The following is a 22,342-nucleotide window of genomic DNA, read 5'->3' on the forward strand; positions in this document are numbered from 1 at the left end:
TTAAAATGGTTTTGTAAAACTGACGAGGCATCTTATAGAATCTCACCAGACCAGAGGGCTTTAGAATCTTAGGCCCCTATTATGGAAATATATCCAACATAAATTCAATTACATCTAAAATTGAAGGGCTAGATAACTTATATATTATAAAGACAAATAATTTAAGATAGTTATTCTCATTTCAAAAGAAAGGGAATTCAGCACTCAAAAATGCAAACAGTACAACAATGCAAAAATGTAGTATATGTGTTTATTATTCAGATAGATAAAAAAAATCAATCTGATAAGTGTGTGGCCCGCAAAAACCCGTCAACCAAATCAAAACAGTGAATAATAGTGGAGACGTCTCCTACATTACAAGGATGCATAAACAGAAAATATCTGTATTGACAGACACAAAGCCATGTAAAGATAGCTACTCAAAAAAGCAACCTCCAACACCTCCAATAGAGGACAACCCTGAACAATTAGAAGGGCACTTTGTCATGATTTAGGATGAGGATCTTTGTAGTTTCCTGAGAAGCTATAAAGACATCGGACTTACACAGAATATGACTTCATAAGAAGCAAATCAAGTCGTTGCTATATACGTATCATACTTAAGCTGAGATGTTATCAAGGGTGATAAGTAACAGAACTGGTTAATCCACTAAAGGAATGTAATGTGGAAGCTCAAAGTTCTGTTATTTTCATTTGTACACAAGTATATACCAGTTCATACGAGTGCAAAGCACACAGCTGCTAATGAATCCCAAAGGCATCAAAAGTGCAACATTGACACAGAAAATCGCAACTCTGTATTATCAATATGTACATCCAGGTGCACTGCAGGATGCGTATCTGTATAAAGAAACAGTTATATGTTGTAAGTTGAATCCAAAGCAGTAGCTAATAGCAACTCGCAGCAATCAGCAAATTCTGTTGATATCGGCAAACATTTACTCCGACTCAGAAGGTGAAGGAGTGAATAGAACACAACATTAAAATTTTCAAAAGAGACATATAGAGGATGGGGAGGATGAGAGGGGACAGAAAGAGGAAGAGACAGAACAAATACAGCCTTAGAAGAGAGGAGGTACCCCACGAGACAACAAGGAGGGAGACAAACCTACCAGATGAAGGACAGGTTTATAAACAGGGGGAGGTCCAGGAGGAGGTTTTGCAGGGGATATTAGGTAAACATGCGGATGAACAATTACAGATAGTCAAACTTTCTTCTTTTAGCTTAAATCAGGCACACATTTCAGTTTTGAAAAGAGGTTTGTCCTATTGTCCCATGAACCAAATGGATAAGTTTAAGGTCATTAAGGATCTCTATCTATTTGCCAGAAAACTTGTTCTTTCTCAGATAATGGGCAAAACTCTTGATGAAAGTAAAGAATTAAATAAGGAAGACAAAGAAACAAAGTCTTAGAGACACTCCTAAGAGAAGGAATAAAACAAGATTCTGAAAGTAAAATATCTCAGGCTATCAATTCTCCCTTTAAACTCAAGTCTTCTTTTATGCCAATTTTGTCCCAGGTACCAGTGGTCAATCTGTTTGTCAAAGCAATTGAGAAAGAAATAGAAACTTTGCAGATTGACACTGATAACAGGGACAACTTTACAAAAAGTGAAAGAAAGGCCCTAAATGAGCTCTTGAGGGCCACAAACCTGATAATTAAGTCAGCGGACAAGGGTGGAAACCTAGTGCTATAGGATGAAACATATTACATCATGGAGGTGATATGCCAGTTAGGTATGAGAGACCAATATGAAAAACCAACAGGCAATCAACTATCTAAAATCCAGAATGAATTATTCAAGATTTTGAATGAAGCTAGGAGAGAAGGGCTAATATTTAATCAAGAATTTATTTATCTGTACCCTAAATTTCCTGTTTTAACAGTTTTTAATATAATCCCAAAATTACATAAAAACATGAAAACTCCCCCGGGAGGCCCATTGTCTCGGGCATAGTGAGTGCCACTGAGAAAATAAGCCAATATGTGGACTTCATACTGTGCCCCTTTTTGTCCACCCTCCCCTCTAATATCAAAGATACTGCAGATTTGTTGAAAAAGTTAGATGGAATAAGAGTTTCAGATAATACCATCTTAGCATCCCTAGATGTTGAAAGTTTATATTCCTTGATTCCCCACAAGGTAGGTATTAGAGAGATAAGGTCCTTTTTTTAGATACCAGGGACAGGAAGTTTGATAAACATAATGACTTTGTAATCATATTAAGGAAATGTATTCTTGAGAATAATGTTTCTTCTTTTGACAATAAAATATACAGGCAGATCAGAGGTACTGCTATGGTGGCGGTTTGCACTCCAACCTATGCTTGTCTCCACCTAGGAGCATGGGAAATGTGTGATCAGCATGTCTTATTGTGGGATAGGTATGTTGACGATATTCTGGTACTCTGGGATGGTCCAGAAGAAATACTCAGAAAGTTTGTCTCTGACCTTAACAATAACAAAAGAAACATTTTTCTGACTTTAGAAACAAGCCTAACAGATTTGCCATTTTTAGATATAAGAATCATGAAGGAGGGAGAAGTAATTATGACTGAAAATTACAGAAAACAGACAGCAACAAATAGTATTCTGGAGGCCTGAAGCTCACACCCACCAGCACTGATAAAGGGTATTCCTGTAGGCCAGGCTCATCTTCCTTATTCGTCGCTCTTCATCTGCTGCACCTCTCTACCAATCCCTTCACTGGCTTCCTCTTGCCTCTAGGATTAAACATAAAATCCTCACCCTGACATGTAAAGCTCTCAACTGCACTGCTCCCCCCTACATCTCAGAACTTGTCTCTAGATACTCTCCCTCCCGTCCCCTTCGATCAGCTCAGGATCTCCTCCTCTCCTCCTCTCTTGTTACTTCCTCACATTCCCATTTACAGGACTTCTCCAGACTGGCCCCCATCTTGTGGAATTCCCTGCCTTGCTCCATAAGACTCTCCCCTAGTTTTAATAGCTTCAAGCACTCCCTAAAAACTCTACTATTCAGGGATGCATACAACCAACACTAACCTTTCCTAACTCCAATGCTTTCCCCTTGAACCCCTTAGAATGTAAGCCTATGGGCCCAGCTGTTTACAGATCGCTTCATAAGAGCCGACTGCAACAGTGAAACTCTCGGCAGGGCCCTCTACCCACTTGACCCCTACAAAAGCTATCCTGTACATCGACTATGTTTACAGCGCTGCGGAATCTGTTGGCGCTCTACAAATACCTGATAATAATAATAATAATAATAGGCCAGATCCTAAGACTTACAAGAAAATTGTTCCTCTACTGCAAAATTTGAGAAGCATGCAACAAGTATGAAAGATAGGTTTTTACACAAGAGGTTATGCAAAGAAATGTGTAAAAAAAAAGCCTTGCTTAGAGCAAGAAACACAAGCAGAGATTATCTGCTTTATAATGAAAGGGTTAAAAAAAACAGCATGCAATAAGGTTTATAACCATATACAATAATAAATGAGAAGATGTGAGAGGTATGTTAAAAAAGAATTGGCACTTATTGCAGTTGGATGTAAAGGTTAGAAAAACTGTGGGAGATTACCCCCTATTAACAGCCCAGTTGACGGGGCATGCTAGAGAGTGCAAAACAGCTCTGATTGATGATAAAGCATTTAAAGGAGCTGTGGAGTTGGCTCAATACAGTTTGAATATAACTGCTTTGTTTTGCAAAACATACAGAATGGACAATCCCAATGCATTTTGTCGTTTTAATGGATGATGAATTTACCTTGCCTGGAATAATTGAGGTTAACAATGCAATATAAGCAATGGACGATATGTGCCTTTTGAAGTATGCTATAAGGTCTTAACGGGACATATTAAGTGTTGTATTTATATGTAATGTGTTTAAAGGGACAGTCAAGTCCCAAAAAAACTTTCATGATTCAGATAGGGCATGTAATTTTAAACAACTTTCCAATTTACTTTTATCACCAATTTTGTTCTCTTGGTATTCTTAGTTGGAAGCTAAATCTAGGCGGTTCATATTCTAATTTATTAAACCTTGAAGGCCGCCTCTAAGCTGAATGCATTATGACCACAAGCGGGCGTTAGTTCATGTGTTTCATATAGATAACATTGATCTCATGCACATGAATTTACCGAGGAGTGATTGGCTTAAATGCAAGTCGTCTGTCAAAAGAACTAAAATAAGGGGGCAGTCTGCAGATGCTTACATACAAAGTAATTACAGAGGCAAAATGTGTATTATTATAACTGTGTTGGTTATGCAAAACTGGGGAATGGGTAATTAAGGGATTATCTATCTTTTAAAACAACAAAAATTATGGTGTTGACTGTCCCTTTAAGTTTATGGTTCTAACAATCATTTAGATTTACTTATATGTATAGAAATATTGGTTCCAATTTCACGTGGGAATTCACTTGAATCTGGGAGATGCATTCATATGGATAATAAAATATATATATTCCTATATATTCATATAGATATGTAGGTATAGATATATTTTTTAAAAAAAGTATATATAAATATATATTTAAAGAAAAAAAAATTCTTCTATGTGAAGAACATTGAAATGTAAAATATGCATAACTACCTTTGGGTTTAGTACTGTAGGTCTAACAAGGTGTTGGGTTAGTGCACGAGCGATAAGTGTTATTTTTTTTTCCTAACAGCGTACTCGCAATATCTGAAGTCCAAAAGTTAGTGAGCACCAGGATGCGCTTGCGCGCAAACATTTTAATTTCAACTTGTAATACGCTAACCCGCCCACGTTAAAAGTTTGCTTCCAGCAGTGTTATCATGCAAGCAAAAGTGCTAAATAATGTGCCACTTGTAATCTGACCCATAATATTTAGATTCAACATAAATGTATTATTACATTATAATTATATGCATAACTGAAAGGAAAGTTTTCTTCAAGAATAAATATATTTACACCCAACAGTGTAGTAATATTAAATGAATATACACAAAATTATTATCTTCTCCCATAATGGAGTATATTCAGCCCACAAATAGCATAATTACACCAAAATGAAGAAATCTATTTATAACTGTCTAGAAACGTTTTTCATTGTTCTGTAGTGACTATGAGACTTCTATTAATTTATCATTAGATATAATGTATACGCTTTCTATTTTCTGTTTTAAAGAGACACTGCCTGATGACTGGCTGCTATGCACATATGTCACTCCTGATTGGCTCATTGGCTGCATCCAGCTCAGTACAGAATGTTTATTACCACTCTAAAGTGTACTTTATCTGTGTGTTTTACCCCTTTGTGGGAGTTATATTATTAAAATACTCTAGTGAATTAGAGGATTTTATTATAATGTCACTTTAACTATCTTCTCTATGTTCTTATATTGTAACATGATCAATGCAAGTCTGATATAAATTATGGTAACTCCCAACCCCTATGCCTACACATCAGTTAAACATCAATTCCAATGTGAGGAATATTACAAAGAAAATAAATTAATATTTTTAACTAAGGAAAGAGAGGGGTCTTTTTAAGAAAGTATTTCCCCTAATCTTTTTATTAAATAAACAAGCATTGTTACAAAGAAAGAGGGGGGGAGGGATTAGATATCCATATTTCCTTATACACGACAAAAATAAAACAGATAATAATACATTTCCATTAATAACATTCATCTATTGTTAAGGAAGGAATAAAACTCTAAACATGTTTACCACTTAATTAATAAAAACAATGCATTCACACATAAATGATATATTTCCAATTAAAATGAGTTGTGTAAGGTACCAAATTACATCAGGTTTCAAATGTATGTTATGATAGCAAAACTGGTGAGTCAATTAAAAACAATGAAAATATTCACAATGTACCATATGTTCCCTATGTTTTATATTGTACTATGTTCACATTTAGTGCAATATAAATTTGAATGTACATTGAATATACAGAATATAATCCATGACAAATATTAAAAGTAATATTTCCTAACAATTAGAATAGTTTTTAAGATTGTAGGAACTTGTTATTTCAACAAATATTAAATATTAAAAGTCTCATGATTATTATTATATGTTGTTAACTAGAATACCACAGAACAGAACTTTTTAGGATTTTTTCAGCTCCTTAATAAGAGAATATTTCATACATTGTTAATATATGCTAAACTCTTGAAAGTAATCAAATAATAAAGGCAACTCACCATGCTGTTACAAATCTCTCCTGTTCACTTTTGCAACTTCAGGTGAATAAAAAGTCTTTGAAAATAAGGAACATTAAATGAATTTTCATACATGCAGCAACTAGCATTTTGCAATGTATTTTTTTTTTTTAACTTGTGGGTTGTTCTATGTTTCGCAGTGTTGTAGGAAGCTGTCACACTATTTCAAAACAGCATACGCAATATCAGGAAGTTGAAGTGGTTTATATCTGAATGAAGTTTATGACCTGAATTTTAATTACTAAGAACAAAGCCATATTCATCTATAAAATCAAAACTCTGGTATAATGCAATGAAATATGTTTCTTAAAGGGATTTACCGCTACATATATTCTAGAATAATTTAATATTAAATGCCTAAATAGTAAAATTAAAGGGGCATGAAACCCAACATTTTGTCTTTTATGATTCAGATAGAGTATGCATTTTTTTTTATCAAACTTTCTACTTTAAAAAGACATTCTGGTCAAAGTTTAAATGCACATATATGAATAACATCTTTGAATAGAAGATTGTTCTAGTAAAATGTATCACTCTACACGTGCATGTGAAGAATAGCTATATAGTCTCAGTGCACCAACATTGTAAATACTACAGCTGCTCAGAGTGCCAGTGGGGCTTGTATCATATCAGCAATTAACAAATTGATTCCTATGCGCCCCATGTCCACCTCAGCTTGATAAATTTCCCTCTTTATACTAACTTCATGACAGTGGCTAACCTTGTTGTCTGCAGACTAAAGTCCAGCTCTTCCACATAAGGCAAATGGTGGGCTGAGTTTGGCTACTGAAAAAATAACTGCAGTAAAAAGGATGTTAATTTGTTTAAAAAACAAAAAACAAAACTTGATTGATATGTTCTATAGCAACACAACAGACATGTCTAAAAACTACAAGGTGTTTACTGTCCCTTCAACAATATTGCAATAATTTAAATGTATCTTGATGCTAAATTGGTGATTAAAATCTCTTTCTGAGCCATTTCCATGAACTGTTTAGTTAGGTTCACTTTATATCCTTATCAAAACACTTAGGTCCAGATTAAAGGGACAGTCAACACCAGAATTTGTATTGTTTAAAAGATAGATAATCCCTTTATTACCCATTCCCCAATTTTGCATAAACCAACACAGTTATATTTATATACTTTTTTAACTCTGTGATTACCTTGTATCTAAGCCTCTTCAAACTGTCCCCTTATTTCAGTTCTTTTGACAGACTTGCATTTTAGCCAATCAGTGCTGACTCCTGGGTTACTTCATGTGCATGAGCTCAATGTTATCTATATGACACACATGAACTAATGCCCTCTAGTGGTGAAAAACTGTCAAAAATGCATTCAGATCAGAGGCGGTCTTCAAGGTCTAAGAAATTAGCATATGAGCTTACCTAGGTTTAGCATTCAACTAAGAATACCAAGAGAACAAAGCAAAACTGGTGATTAAAGTAAATTGGAAAGATATTTAAAACTACATGCCCTATTTGAATCATATGAGTTTATTTTGGATTTGACTGTCCCTTTAAAAGTGGAGCAGTATTAAAGACTTCCGTGCTAACTTTGCTAAAAGTAAAGTTTTTACGCACGTCCAGAGACGCTCATATTACAAGTTGACAGTAAAAAGTTTTCACTTGCACACTAACCCGATGGGTGCAAAAAGCCGATCTTTGAATATCGCAATTGCGGAAACGTATACCCCCCATAGACTTCTCAGTCTCTTTATTAGAAACCAGAAAATACATGATATTTGTATGCAGTATTAAAATACTGAAGGAAAAAAAAAATGAAAAACAGCTTCTATAGGCTAAAGTGGCAAGTATTTAGTGTGACCTCCCCTTACACTTGAGCAATAGCTGGAAACTGGCCCTTTTAAACCTAAATGGAATAGAACCCATAATTAATGTCATTGCTTACACCTGTATTTGCCCTACTATTTAATGTCAAAATGAGGTTTGTTAAAGACATGTTTGAGCATTACATACACATGTGGGCGAGATTACATATGTGGTGTATTTTTCAACGCAACTGCTGAAACCCACTTTGCTCGTACATTGGGTGATTCACATAACACGCGCCACCAGATGATATACTGGTGTAAGTTGGAAAAACTGGCGACGGTCAGAAATGTGCACCACTACACATTTCTAGCGTCGCCAGTCACTTAAGACAGTATATTGCACGCATAACTAAAAAAATAGAGTATTTTTTTAATTATGAATTCACATGTAAAAATCTAAACAGATAAAAAAGAAATAAACCAACACATCAAAACGCCATTCAAAAACACTAAAAAGCAATCCCCCCACATCACAACTACTAAATAAACATATTAACTAAAAAATAAAGAGTATTTATTTTTAAATTATGAATTCAAATGTAAAAATCTAACTAGATAAAAAATAAATAAACCGACACGTCAAAACGCCATTCAAAACCACTAAACCGCCACCCCCCCACATCACAACTACTAAATAAACATATTAACCCTTAAACCACCATCCCCCCACATCGCAATCACTAATAAAATGTTTTAACCCCTAAACCGCCATCCCCCCACTTTGCAAACTACCAAATAAACCAAATAACCCCTACCTAATCCGCATTCCAACACAAAGCAAAATGCCTAATAAACCTATTAACCCCTAATCCGCCACCCCCCACAGCGCAAAGTATCTAATTAAACTATTAACCACTAATCCGTCATCCCTCCACAATGCAAACTACCTAATAAACCTATTAACACCTAATCCACCATCCCACCACAACACAAACTTCCTAATAAACCTATTAACCCCTAATCCGCAAACCCACAATGCAAAGTATTAAACTAAAAACTAAGCCCCCTAACCTAATACCCCCAAACTTTTATTATTATTATTTACCATTACAAAAAAATACTAAAATTACAAAAATTAAAAAAACATAATTTATGTAAGAACCTTACCTGATAAATTCATTTCTTTCATATTAGCAAGAGTCCATGAGCTAGTGACGTATGGATATACATTCCTACCAGGAGGGGCAAAGTTTCCCAAACCTCAAATGCCTAATAAATCAACAAACCCCTCACCACACACCACAATTCAGTTTAACGAATAGCCAAGAAGTGGGGTGATAAAAAAGCTGCGAAAGCATATAAAATAAGGAATTGGAATAATTGTGCTTTTATACAAAATCATAACCACCACAAAAAAAGGGTGGGCCTCATGACTCTTGCTAATATGAAAGAAATGAATTTATCAGGTAAGTTCATACATAAATTATGTTTTCTTTCATGTAATTAGCAAGAGTCCATGAGCTAGTGAGTAATGGATAATGCCTACCCAAGATGTGGATCTTTCCACACAAGAGTCACTAGAGAGGGAGGGATAAAATAAAGACAGCCAATTCCTGCTGAAAATAATCCACACCCAAAATAAAGTTTAACGAAAAACATAAGCAGAAGATTCAAACTGAAACCGCTGACCTGAAGTACTTTTCTACCAAAAACTGCTTCAGAAGAAGAAAATACATCAAAATGGTAGAATTTAGTAAAAGTATGCAAAGAGGACCAAGTTGCTGCTTTGCAGATCTGGTCAACCGAAGCTTCATTCCTAAACGCCCAGGAAGTAGAAACTGAACCTAGTAGAATGAGCTGTAATTCTCTGAGGCGGAGTTTTACCCGACTCAACATAGGCAAGATGAATTAAAGATTTCAACCAAGATGCCAAAGAAATGGCAGAAGCTTTCTGGCCTTTTCTAGAACCGGAAAGATAACAAATAGACTAGAAGTCTTACGGAAAGATTTCGTAGCTTCAACATAATATTTCAAAGCTCTAACAACATCCAAAGAATGCAACGATTTCTCCTTAGAATTCTTAGGATTAGGACATAATGAAGGAACCACAATTTCCCTACTAATGTTGTTGGAATTCACAACTTTAGGTAAAAATTCAAAAGAAGTTCGCAACACCGCCTTATCCTGATGAAAAATCAGAAAAGGAGACTCACAAGAAAGAGCAGATAATTCAGAAACTCTTCTGGCAGAAGAGATGGCCAAAAGGAACAAAACTTTCCAAGAAAGTAATTTAATGTCCAATGAATGCATAGGTTCAAACGGAGAAGCTTGAAGAGCTCCCAGAACCAAATTCAAACTCCAAGGAGGAGAAATTGACTTAATGACAGGTTTTATACGTACCAAAGCTTGTACAAAACAATGAATATCAGGAAGAATAGCAATCTTTCTATGAAAAAGAACTGAAAGAGCAGAGATTTGTCCTTTCAAAGAATTTGCGGACAAACCCTTATCTAAACCATCCTGAAGAAACTGTAAAATTCTCGGTATTCTAAAAGAATGCCAAGAAAAATGATGAGAAAGACACCAAGAAATATAAGTCTTCCAGACTCTATAATATATCTCTCGAGATACAGATTTACGAGCCTGTAACATAGTATTAATGACAGAGTCAGAGAAACCTCTTTGACCAAGAATCAAGCGTTCAATCTCCATACCTTTAAATTTAAGGATTTCAGATCCTGATGGAAAAAGGGACCTTGTGACAGAAGGTCTGGTCTTAACGGAAGAGTCCACGGTTGGCAAGAGGCCATCCGGACAAGATCCGCATACCAAAACCTGTGAGGCCATGCCGGAGCTACCAGCAGAACAAACGAGCATTCCTTCAGAATCTTGGAGATTACTCTTGGAAGAAGAACTAGAGGCGGAAAGATATAGGCAGGATGATACTTCCAAGGAAGTGATAATGCATCCACTGCCTCCGCCTGAGGATCCCGGGATCTGGACAGATACCTGGGAAGTTTCTTGTTTAGATGGGACGCCATCAGATCTATTTCTGGAAGTTCCCCACATTTGAACAATCTGAAGAAATACCTCTGGGTGAAGAGACCATTCGCCCGGATGCAACGTTTGGCGACTGAGATAATCCGCTTCCCAATTGTCTATACCTGGGATATGAACCGCAGAGATTAGACAGGAGCTGGATTCCGCCCAAACCAAATTCGAGATACTTCTTTCATAGCCAGAGGACTGTGAGTCCCTCCTTGATGATTGATGTATGCCACAGTTGTGACATTGTATGTCTGAAAACAAATGAACGATTCTCTCTTCAGAAGAGGCCAAAACTGAAGAGCTCTGAAAATTGCACGGAGTTCCAAAATATTGATCGGTAATCTCACTCCTGAGATTCCCAAACTCCTTGTGCCGTCAGAGATCCCCACACAGCTCCCCCAACCTGTGAGACTTGCATCTGTTGAAATTACAGTCCAGGTCGGAAGCACAAAAGAAGGCCCCTGAATTAAACGATGGTGATCTGTCCACCATGTTAGAGAGTGTCGAACAATCGGTTTTAAGATATTGTTTGAGATATCTTCGTGTAATCCTTGCACCATTGCTTCAGCATACAGAGCTGAAGAGGTCGCATGTGAAAACGAGCAAAGGGGATCGCGTCCGATGCAGCAGTCATAAGACCTAGAATTTCATGCATAAGGCTACCGAAGGGAATGATTGTGACTGAAGGTTTCGACAAGCTGCAATCAATTTTAGACGTCTCTTGTCTGTTAAAGACAGAGTCATGGACACTGAATCCATCTGGAAACCCAGAAAGGTTACCCTTGTCTGAGGAATCAAAGAACTTTTTGGTAAATTGATCCTCCAACCATGATCTTGAAGAAACAACACAAGTCGATTCGTATGAGATTCTGCTAAATGTAAAGACTGAACAAGTACCAAGATATCGTCCAAATAAGGAAATACCACAATACCCTGTTCTCTGATTACAGACAGAAGGGCACCGAGAACCTTTGAAAAAATTCTTGGAGCTGTCGCTAGACCAAACGGCAGAGCCACAAACTGGTAATGCTTGTCCAGAAAAGAGAATCTCAGGAACTGATAATGATCTGGATGAATCGGAATATGCAGATATGCATCCTGTAAATCTATTGTGGACATATAATTCCCTTGCTGAACAAAAGGCAAGATAGTCCTTACAGTTACCATTTTGAACGTTGGTATTCGTACATAACGATTCAATATTTTTTAGATCCAGAACTGGTCTGAAGGAGTTCTCCTTCTTTGGTACAATGAAGAGATTTGAATAAAACCCCATCCCCTGTTCCAGAACTGGAACTGGCATAATTACTCCAGTCAACTCTAGATCTGAAACACATTTCAGAAATGCTTGAGCTTTTACTGGATTTACTGGGACATGGGAAAGAAAAAATCTCTTTGCAGGAGGTCTCATCTTGAAACCAATCCTGTACCCTTCCGAAACAATGTTCTGAATCCAAAGATTGTGAACAGAATTGATCCAAATTTCTTTGAAAAAACGTAACCTGCCCCTACCAGCTGAGCTGGAATGAGGGCCGCACCTTCATGTGGACATAGAAGCAGGCTTTGCCTTTCTAGCTGGCTTGGATTTATTCCAGACTGGAGATGGTTTCCAAACTGAAACCTGCTCCTGAGGATGAAGGATCAGGCTTTGTTCTTTGTGAAACGAAAGGAACGAAAACGATTATTAGCCCTACTTTTACCTTTAGATTTTTTATCCTGTGGTAAAAAAGTTCCTTTCCCACCAGTAACAGTTGAAATGATGGAATCCAACTGAGAACCAAATAATTTGTTACCCTGGAAAGAAATAGAAAGTAAAGTTGATTTAGAAGCCATATCAGCATTCCAAGTTTTAAGCCATAAAGCTCTTCTAGCTAAAATAGCTAGAGACATAAACCTGACATCAACTCTGATAATATCAAAAATGGCATCACAGATAAAATTATTAGCATGCTGTAGAAGAATAATAATATCATGAGAATCACGATGTGTTACTTGTTGCGCTAAAGTTTCCAACCCTAAAAGTTGAAGCTGCAGCAACATCAGCCAAAGATATAGCAGGTCTAAGAAGATTACCTGAACACAGATAAGCTTTTCTTAGAAAGGACTCAATTTTCCTATCTAGAGGATCCTTAAACCGAAGTACCATCTGACGTAGGAATAGTAGTACGTTTAGCAAGGGTAGAAATAGCCCCATCAACTTTAGGGATTTTGTCCCAAAATTCCAATCTGTCAGACGGCACAGGATATAAATGCTTAAAAACGTTTAGAAGGAGTAAATGAATTACCCAATTTATCCCATTCTTTGGAAATTACTGCAGAAATAGCATTAGGAACAGGAAAAACTTCTGGAATAACCACAGGAGCTTTAAATACCTTATCCAAACGTTTAGAATTAGTATCAGGAGGACCAGAATCCTCTAATTTCTAAGCAATTAGTACTTCTTTAAGTAAAGAACGAATTAAATTCCATTTTAAATAAATATGAAGATTTATCAGCATCAACCTCTGAGACAGAATCCTCTGAACCAGAGGAATCATCAGAATCAGAATGATGATGTTCATTTAAAAATTCATCTGTAGGGAGAGAAGTTTTAAAGATTTTTTACGTTTACTAGAAGGAGAAATAACAGACATAGCCTTCTTTATGGATTCAGAAACAAAATCTCTTATATCTTATCAGGAACATTCTGCACCTTAGATGTTGAAGGAACTGCAACAGGCAATGGCACTTTACTAAAGGAAATATTATCTGCTTTAACAAGTTTGTCATGACAATCAATTACAAACAACCAAGCTGGAGAATGGCTACCAAAAGTTTACAGCAGATGCACTTCAGCTTTGGTAGATTCAGTACTCGACAGCGTTTTCCTGTAGTATCTTCTGACTCAGATGCAACGTGAGACATCTTGCAATATGTAAGAGAAAAAACAACCATATATATAAAGCAAAATTGAACAAATTCCTTAAATGGACAGTTTCAGGAATGGGAAAAAATGCCAAGAACAAGCCCTCTAGCAACAAGAAGCAATAAAAAATGAGACTGAAATAATTGAGGAGACTAAAGCGACGCCCCATATTATTTGGCGCCTAAATGCTTTTAGCGCCAAAATGACGCCATATCCGGAAACGCCGACATTTTTGGCGCGAAAATAACGTCAAAAAAATGACGTAACTTCACGGCGACACGTATTGACGCCGGAAACGGAAATAGAATTTTGCGCCAAAAAAGTCTGCGCCAAAATGACGTAATAAAAGAGGCATTTCAAGCCCCCGCGAGCCTAATAGCCACACGGGAAGAGTCAAATTTTTGAAGGTAAGAAAAAAATGAATAAATCAAAAAATGCATTATCCCCAATATGAAACTGACTGTCTGAAAATAAGGAAAGTTGAATATTCTGAGTCAAGGCAAAATAAAATGATTGAATACATATATTTAAAACTTTTAAACAAAGTGCCCAACATATCTATAGAGTGTCACAGAAAATAAGACTTACTTACCCCAGGACACTCATCCTACATATTGCAGATAACCAAACCAGTACTGAAACGAGAATCAGCAGAGGTAATGGTATATATAAGAGTATATCGTCGATCTGAAAAGGGAGGTAAAGAGATGAATCTCTACGACCGATAAAGAGAACCTATGAAATAGGACCCCGTAGAAGGAGATCTCTGCATTCAAATAGGCAATACTCTTCTCACATCCCTCTGACATTCACTGCACGCTGAGAGGAAAACCGGGCTCCAAACTTGCTGCGGAGCGCAATATCAACGTAGCATCTAGCACAAAACTTACTTCACCACCTCCATCGGAGGCAAAGTTTGTAAAACTGAACTTGTGGGTGTGGTGAGGGGTGTATTTATAGGCATTTTGAGGTTTGGGAAACTTTGCCCCTCCTGGTAGGAATGTATATCCATACGTCATAGCTCATGGACTCTTGCTAATATATGAAGAAAGCTAGGATTACAAAATTACCAAATAAAAACAAACAAAATTATCCCAAAATAAAAAAAATATTCCTATTCTAATAGCCCCCAAAATAAAAACCATTCCCCCCAAAAATAAATCTATCTAGAAATAAACTACCTATAGCCCTTTAAAAGAACCCTTTTGTAGGGCAATACCCTAAAGATGCCGGACAGATAGCTCTGCATGCTGTAGCTGAGCGTTTGTAGCAACTCATGGGTTGCAGGTTCGATCCCCAGCGAGGTCCACTCAGCCCTTTCATCTTCCAAGGTTGATAAAATGAGCAGCGCCTTGAAACCCTTACAGGTGATTAGCCGCGCTCTTTACAAGTACCCAATACAATACAAAGTTAACAGCTCTTGTGCAAATAAAAAAAACTAATTACCTGCTAACATTACAACCCCCAAAAATAAAAAAAACGAATCTGCCCATTGCCCCGAAAAATAAAAAAGTCATAATCTTGAAAAAAACAAATTTGGTACCTCACCATTGATGGAGTCCAGTGATCCATCTTCATCCCAGCAGCAAAGATCTACATCCATCGCGGGACTATCTTCTCTCAGTGGTGGAGGGAGTGCTGGCAAGGTCTTCTGCAGCGGTTGTTCCGCATCTTCTTCCAGGCCACATGGAGGTCCTCTTCATGCAGTATCTAGCCGCACACTGAAGATTGAATGCACAGGATACTCCTTTTATATGGGCTGACAAATTCAAATCAGCAAGAGGAAGAAAGCTGCTTACATCCTATTGGCTGATTTGTCTTTGATTGTATTTGCAATGTTATGATTTCTTATTTTTAGTAATTTTAGGTTTTTTTTATTTTCTGTTATGTTAGTTTTTATTGTAATTTAAGTTTTTTTTTTTTTTTACTTTTTTTTTTTTTTTAAGTAGTTAGTATATGTTTAATTTTATCTTGAGTGTATTTTATTTGGGGTTAAGTTAGGGGGTGTTCGGTTAGGGAGCTTTGTTTTTAGTTTAATACTTTATGTTGTGGGAAATAGCGGATATGGGGTTAATATGTTTATTAGATAGTTTGTGATATGGGGGAATGGCAGATTAGGGGTTAATAGTTTAATTAGATACTTTGCATTGTGAGGAAATGGCAGATTAGTGGTTATAGTTTAATTAGATACTTTGCATTGTGGGGGTGTATTAGGGGTAATAGGTTTATTAGGCGATTTAGGGGATAAAACTATATATTAGTGATTGCAGATGTGGGGGGATGGTGGTTTTGGGTTGATATGCGCATGCATAGGTTTTTGTTAAGGCTTCCAGGGAGTTACGGTGCTGCACCTGCCTATGTGTGGTGAGCTGAAAATTAGAGTATAATATCTCCATTCTGCTTGCATAAAGTCCTTACACTGCATATGTGATACTGACTGGCAACACCAGTTCTATCTTTAGTTTTATGGGAGTAAAAAATTGCCACAGCATGTAAAATATAGGTGGTACCTTGTCTGCTGTGCTATGTGATTGCTCGATTAGACTAAAAATTGGTGACGCTCATTTTTGCGCACGTACACACAATATGTAATCTATCCGGGGTATGAGTTCAATTCATTGGAAGCTTGTTTATAAGACCAGCTTTCAAAACACATCTTTCCATTAAAATGCCAAAGATCACAGAATTTGACAGAAATAAAATCATACGTTTGCATCAGCAAGGCCACTCTCAAAGGGAAGTCAGCAAACAAACTTTATACTTAAGATGTCGTATTCAAAAATTTGGAGAATCAGGAGAGGTCAAGGACAAATAAAGGACTGGAAGGTCATGAAAAACATTCAAAATCTTATGAGAAGTTCATCAGAGTTTATACTTTGAGAGACCGGAAGAAGTCCAGCAAGGACCTAGCTCAGCATCTGGCAGCTTCATCAGGATGCCAAGTCAACCCTTCTACAGTCTGAAGAAGCTTGATCAGGAATGGTATTTATGGAAGGGTAGCAGCCAAGAAACCACTTTTTCAGAAGGGGAACAGGGTGAAAAGGCTAAGATATGCTATAAAGCTCAGATTTGAATGAAGATCAGTGGAAAAGAGTATTATGGAATTTCAAATCCAAGTTTGAAATGTTTGGGTCCAATTGTCGACAATATGTAAGAAGAAGAGTTGGAGAGAGATGGAAGAGTGAGTGCTTGCTGCCCTCAGTGAAACATGGTGGAGGGTCTGTCATGGTTTGGAGCTGCATTTCTGCCAGTGGTGTTGGCGATATTGTCCAAATTGATGCTGAAAAGTACAGGCAGATATTAATTCATCATGACATTCCTTCTGGAAAGCAACTGATTTGGAATGGTGTTATTTTTCAGCATGATAATAATCCCAAGCACACTGCTAATGCAGTGAAATCATATTTGAAGAGAAAAACAGCTGCTAAAACACTGAAAATCATGGACTGGCCTCCAAAGAGTCCAGACCTGAATATTATAGATGCACTGGACAGAAAAATAAATAAAAGACAACCTAAATCTAAAGAAAAAACTGCTGAAAGAAGCCTGGTATAATATACCAGAAGATGTGCTTAGTGCCAAAGGAGGTCACACTAAATACTGACTTTTGACTGAAGAAGCCATTTTGTGTACATATTTCCTGTATTTTCTGTTTGTATCTTAAAAAAGAGACCGAAAAAATAAATATGGATGGTCAATAAAACTTTGCTAAAACAACAAAGCTGATGGTGGTTTAAGACTTTTGCACAGTACTGTATATATATATATATATATATATATATATATATATATATATATATATATATATATATATATATATATATATCATCCAATAATCCTCCAGACCCCACTTAACATAGTGTATGAGAGGAAAGTGGCCTTTACTGGTCTTTGCAATATAACTCTTTCATGTGACGTTTCAACACCCCGAAACATCACATTAAAACATAATTTATGCAAGAACTTACCTGATAAATTCATTTATTTCATAGTTTCAAGAGTCCATGAGCTAGTGACATATGGGATTTACATTCCTACCTGGAGGGGGCAAAGTTTCCCAAACCTCAAAATGCCTATAAATACATCTCCCACCTTGCTCATACCTCAGTTTAACGTATAGCCAAGAAGTGAGGTGTAAAAAAGGAGTAAAAAGCATACAAAAAAGAGGAACTGGAAAAAATAATGTGCTTTATACAAAAAAATCATAACCACAAAAAACATAATTTATGTAAGAACTTACCTGATAAATTCATTTCTTTCATATTAGCAAGAGTCCATGAGCTAGTGATGTATGGGATATACATTCCTACCAGGAGGGGCAAAGTTTCCCAAACCTCAAAATGCCTATAAATACACCCCTCACCACACCCACAATTCAGTTTAACGAATAGCCAAGAAGTGGGGTGATAAAAAAGTGTGAAAGCATATAAAATAAGGAATTGGAATAATTGTGCTTTATACAAAATCATAACCACCACAAAAAAGGGCGGGCCTCATGGACTCTTGCTAATATGAAAGAAATGAATTTATCAGGTAAGTTCTTACATAAATTATGTTTTCTTTCATGTAATTAGCAAGAGTCCATGAGCTAGTGACGTATGGGATAATGACTACCCAAGATGTGGATCTTTCCACACAAGAGTCACTAGAGAGGGAGGGATAAAATAAAGACAGCCAATTCCTGCTGAAAAGAATCCACACCCAAAATAAAGTTTAACGAAAAACATAAGCAGAAGATTCAAACTGAAACCGCTGCCTGAAGTGCTTTTCTACCAAAAACTGCTTCAGAAGAAGAAAATACATCAAAATGGTAGAATTTAGTAAAAGTATGCAAAGAGGACCAAGTTGCTGCTTTGCAGATCTGGTCAACCGAAGCTTCATTCCTAAACGCCCAGGAAGTAGAAACTGACCTAGTAGAATGAGCTGTAATTCTCTGAGGCGGAGTTTTACCCGACTCAACATAGGCAAGATGAATTAAAGATTTCAACCAAGATGCCAAAGAAATGGCAGAAGCTTTCTGGCCTTTTCTAGAACCGGAAAAGATAACAAATAGACTAGAAGTCTTACGAAAAGATTTTGTAGCTTCAACATAATATTTCAAAGCTCTAACAACATCCAAAGAATGCAACGATTTCTCCTTAGAATTCTTAGGATTAGGACATAATGAAGGAACCACAATTTCTCTACTAATGTTGTTGGAATTCACAACTTTAGGTAAAAATTCAAAAGAAGTTCGCAACACCGCCTTATCCTGATGAAAAATCAGAAAAGGAGACTCACAAGAAAGAGCAGATAATTCAGAAACTCTTCTGGCAGAAGAGATGGCCAAAAGGAACAAAACTTTCCAAGAAAGTAATTTAATGTCCAATGAATGCATAGGTTCAAACGGAGAAGCTTGAAGAGCTCCCAGAACCAAATTCAAACTCCAAGGAGGAGAAATTGACTTAATGACAGGTTTTATACGAACCAAAGCTTGTACAAAACAATGAATATCAGGAAGAATAGCAATCTTTCTGTGAAAAAGAACAGAAAGAGCAGAGATTTGTCCTTTCAAAGAACTTGCGGACAAACCCTTATCTAAACCATCCTGAAGGAACTGTAAAATTCTCGGTAATCTAAAAGAATGCCAGGAAAAATGATGAGAAAGACACCAAGAAATATAAGTCTTCCAGACTCTATAATATATCTCTCGAGATACAGATTTACGAGCCTGTAACATAGTATTAATCACAGAGTCAGAGAAACCTCTTTGACCAAGAATCAAGCGTTCAATCTCCATACCTTTAAATTTAAGGATTTCAGATCCTGATGGAAAAAAGGACCTTATGACAGAAGGTCTGGTCTTAACGGAAGAGTCCACGGTTGGCAAGAGGCCATCCGGACAAGATCCGCATACCAAAACCTGTGAGGCCATGCCGGAGCTACCAGCAGAACAAACGAGCATTCCTTCAGAATCTTGGAGATTACTCTTGGAAGAAGAACTAGAGGCAGAAAGATATAGGCAGGATGATACTTCCAAGGAAGTGATAATGCATCCACTGCCTCCGCCTGAGGATCCCGGGATCTGGACAGATACCTGGGAAGTTTCTTGTTTAGATGGGACGCCATCAGATCTATTTCTGGAAGTTCCCACATTTGAACAATCTGAAGAAATACCTCTGGGTGAAGAGACCATTCGCCCGGATGCAACGTTTGGCGACTGAGATAATCCGCTTCCCAATTGTCTACACCTGGGATATGAACCGCAGAGATTAGACAGGAGCTGGATTCCGCCCAACCCAAAATTCGAGATACTTCTTTCATAGCCAGAGGACTGTGAGTCCCTCCTTGATGATTGATGTATGCCACAGTTGTGACATTGTCTGTCTGAAAACAAATGAACGATTCTCTCTTCAGAAGAGGCCAAAACTGAAGAGCTCTGAAAATTGCACGGAGTTCCAAAATATTGATCGGTAATCTCACCTCCTGAGATTCCCAAACTCCTTGTGCCGTCAGAGATCCCCACACAGCTCCCCAACCTGTGAGACTTGCATCTGTTGAAATTACAGTCCAGGTCGGAAGCACAAAAGAAGCCCCCTGAATTAAACGATGGTGATCTGTCCACCATGTTAGAGAGTGTCGAACAATCGGTTTTAAAGATATTAATTGAGATATCTTCGTGTAATCCTTGCACCATTGCTTCAGCATACAGAGCTGAAGAGGTCGCATGTGAAAACGAGCAAAGGGGATTGCGTCCGATGCAGCAGTCATAAGACCTAGAATTTCCATGCATAAGGCTACCGAAGGGAATGATTGTGACTGAAGGTTTCGACAAGCTGTAATCAACTTTAGACGTCTCTTGTCTGTTAAAGACAGAGTCATGGACACTGAATCCATCTGGAAACCCAGAAAGGTTACCCTTGTCTGAGGAATCAAAGAATTTTTTGGTAAATTGATCCTCCAACCATGATCTTGAAGAAACAACACAAGTCGATTCGTATGAGATTCTGCTAAATGTAAAGACTGAACAAGTACCAAGATATCGTCCAAATAAGGAAATACCACAATACCCTGTTCTCTGATTACAGACAGCAGGGCACCGAGAACCTTTGTAAAAATTCTTGGAGCTGTAGCTAGGCCAAACGGCAGAGCCACAAACTGGTAATGCTTGTCCAGAAACGAGAATCTCAGGAACTGATAATGATCTGGATGAATCGGAATATGCAGATATGCATCCTGTAAATCTATTGTGGACATATAATTCCCTTGCTGAACAAAAGGTAAGATAGTCCTTACAGTTACCATCTTGAACGATGGTATCCTTACATAATGATTCAATATTTTAGATCCAGAACTGGTCTGAAAGAATTCTCCTTCTTTGGTACAATGAAGAGATTTGAATAAAACCCCATCCCCTGTTCCGGAACTGGAACTGGCATAATTACTCCAGTCAACTCTAGATCTGAAACACATTTCAGAAATGCTTGAGCTTTTACTGGATTTACTGGGACACGGGAAAGAAAAAATCTCTTTGCAGGAGGTCTCAACTTGAAACCAATTCTGTACCCTTCTGAAACAATGCTCTGAATCCAAAGATTGTGAACAGAATTGATCCAAATTTCCTTGAAAAAACGTAACCTGCCCCCTACCAGCTGAGCTGGAATGAGGGCCGCACCTTCATGTGGACTTAGAAGCAGGCTTTGCCTTTCTAGCTGGCTTGGATTTATTCCAGACTGGAGATGGTCTCCAAACTGAAACTGCTCCTGAGGATGAAGGATCAGGCTTTTGTTCTTTGTTGAAACGAAAGGAACGAAAACGATTATTAGCCCTGTTTTTACCTTTAGATTTTTTATCCTGTGGTAAAAAAGTTCCTTTCCCACCAGTAACAGTTGAAATAATGGAATCCAACTGAGAACCAAATAATTTGTTACCCTGGAAAGAAATGGAAAGTAAAGTTGATTTAGAAGCCATATCAGCATTCCAAGTTTTAAGCCATAAAGCTCTTCTAGCTAAAATAGCTAGAGACATAAACCTGACATCAACTCTGATAATATCAAAAATGGCATCACAGATAAAATTATTAGCATGCTGAAGAAGAATAATAATATCATGAGAATCACGATGTGTTACTTGTTGCGCTAAAGTTTCCAACCAAAAAGTTGAAGCTGCAGCAACATCAGCCAAAGATATAGCAGGTCTAAGAAGATTACCTGAACACAGATAAGCTTTTCTTAGAAAGGACTCAATTTTCCTATCTAGAGGATCCTTAAACGAAGTACCATCTGACGTAGGAATAGTAGTACGTTTAGCAAGGGTAGAAATAGCCCCATCAACCTTAGGGATCTTGTCCCAAAATTCTAATCTGTCAGACGGCACAGGATATAATTGCTTAAAACGTTTAGAAGGAGTAAATGAATTACCCAAATTATCCCATTCTTTGGAAATTACTGCAGA

General features: G+C 37.2%; 1 protein-coding gene across 2 annotated transcripts in view; it reads right to left on the reverse strand.

The window, feature by feature from the left end:
• The window catches only part of LOC128649624 (PML-RARA-regulated adapter molecule 1), a 348,542-nt gene extending 342,245 nt beyond the window's left edge, over positions 1–6,297 (reverse strand). For both annotated transcript variants that reach the window (XM_053702989.1, XM_053702988.1), the window contains exon 1: positions 6,164–6,297. In XM_053702989.1, the coding sequence (XP_053558964.1) occupies positions 6,164–6,166 (3 nt within the window). In that variant the 5' untranslated portion in view covers positions 6,167–6,297. The remainder of the gene's footprint in view (positions 1–6,163) is intronic.
• Between the last annotated feature and the right edge of the window lie 16,045 nt (positions 6,298–22,342).

The sequence above is a fragment of the Bombina bombina genome, chromosome 2 (assembly GCF_027579735.1).
Source record: "Bombina bombina isolate aBomBom1 chromosome 2, aBomBom1.pri, whole genome shotgun sequence".
NCBI classification, from domain to species: domain Eukaryota; kingdom Metazoa; phylum Chordata; class Amphibia; order Anura; family Bombinatoridae; genus Bombina; species Bombina bombina.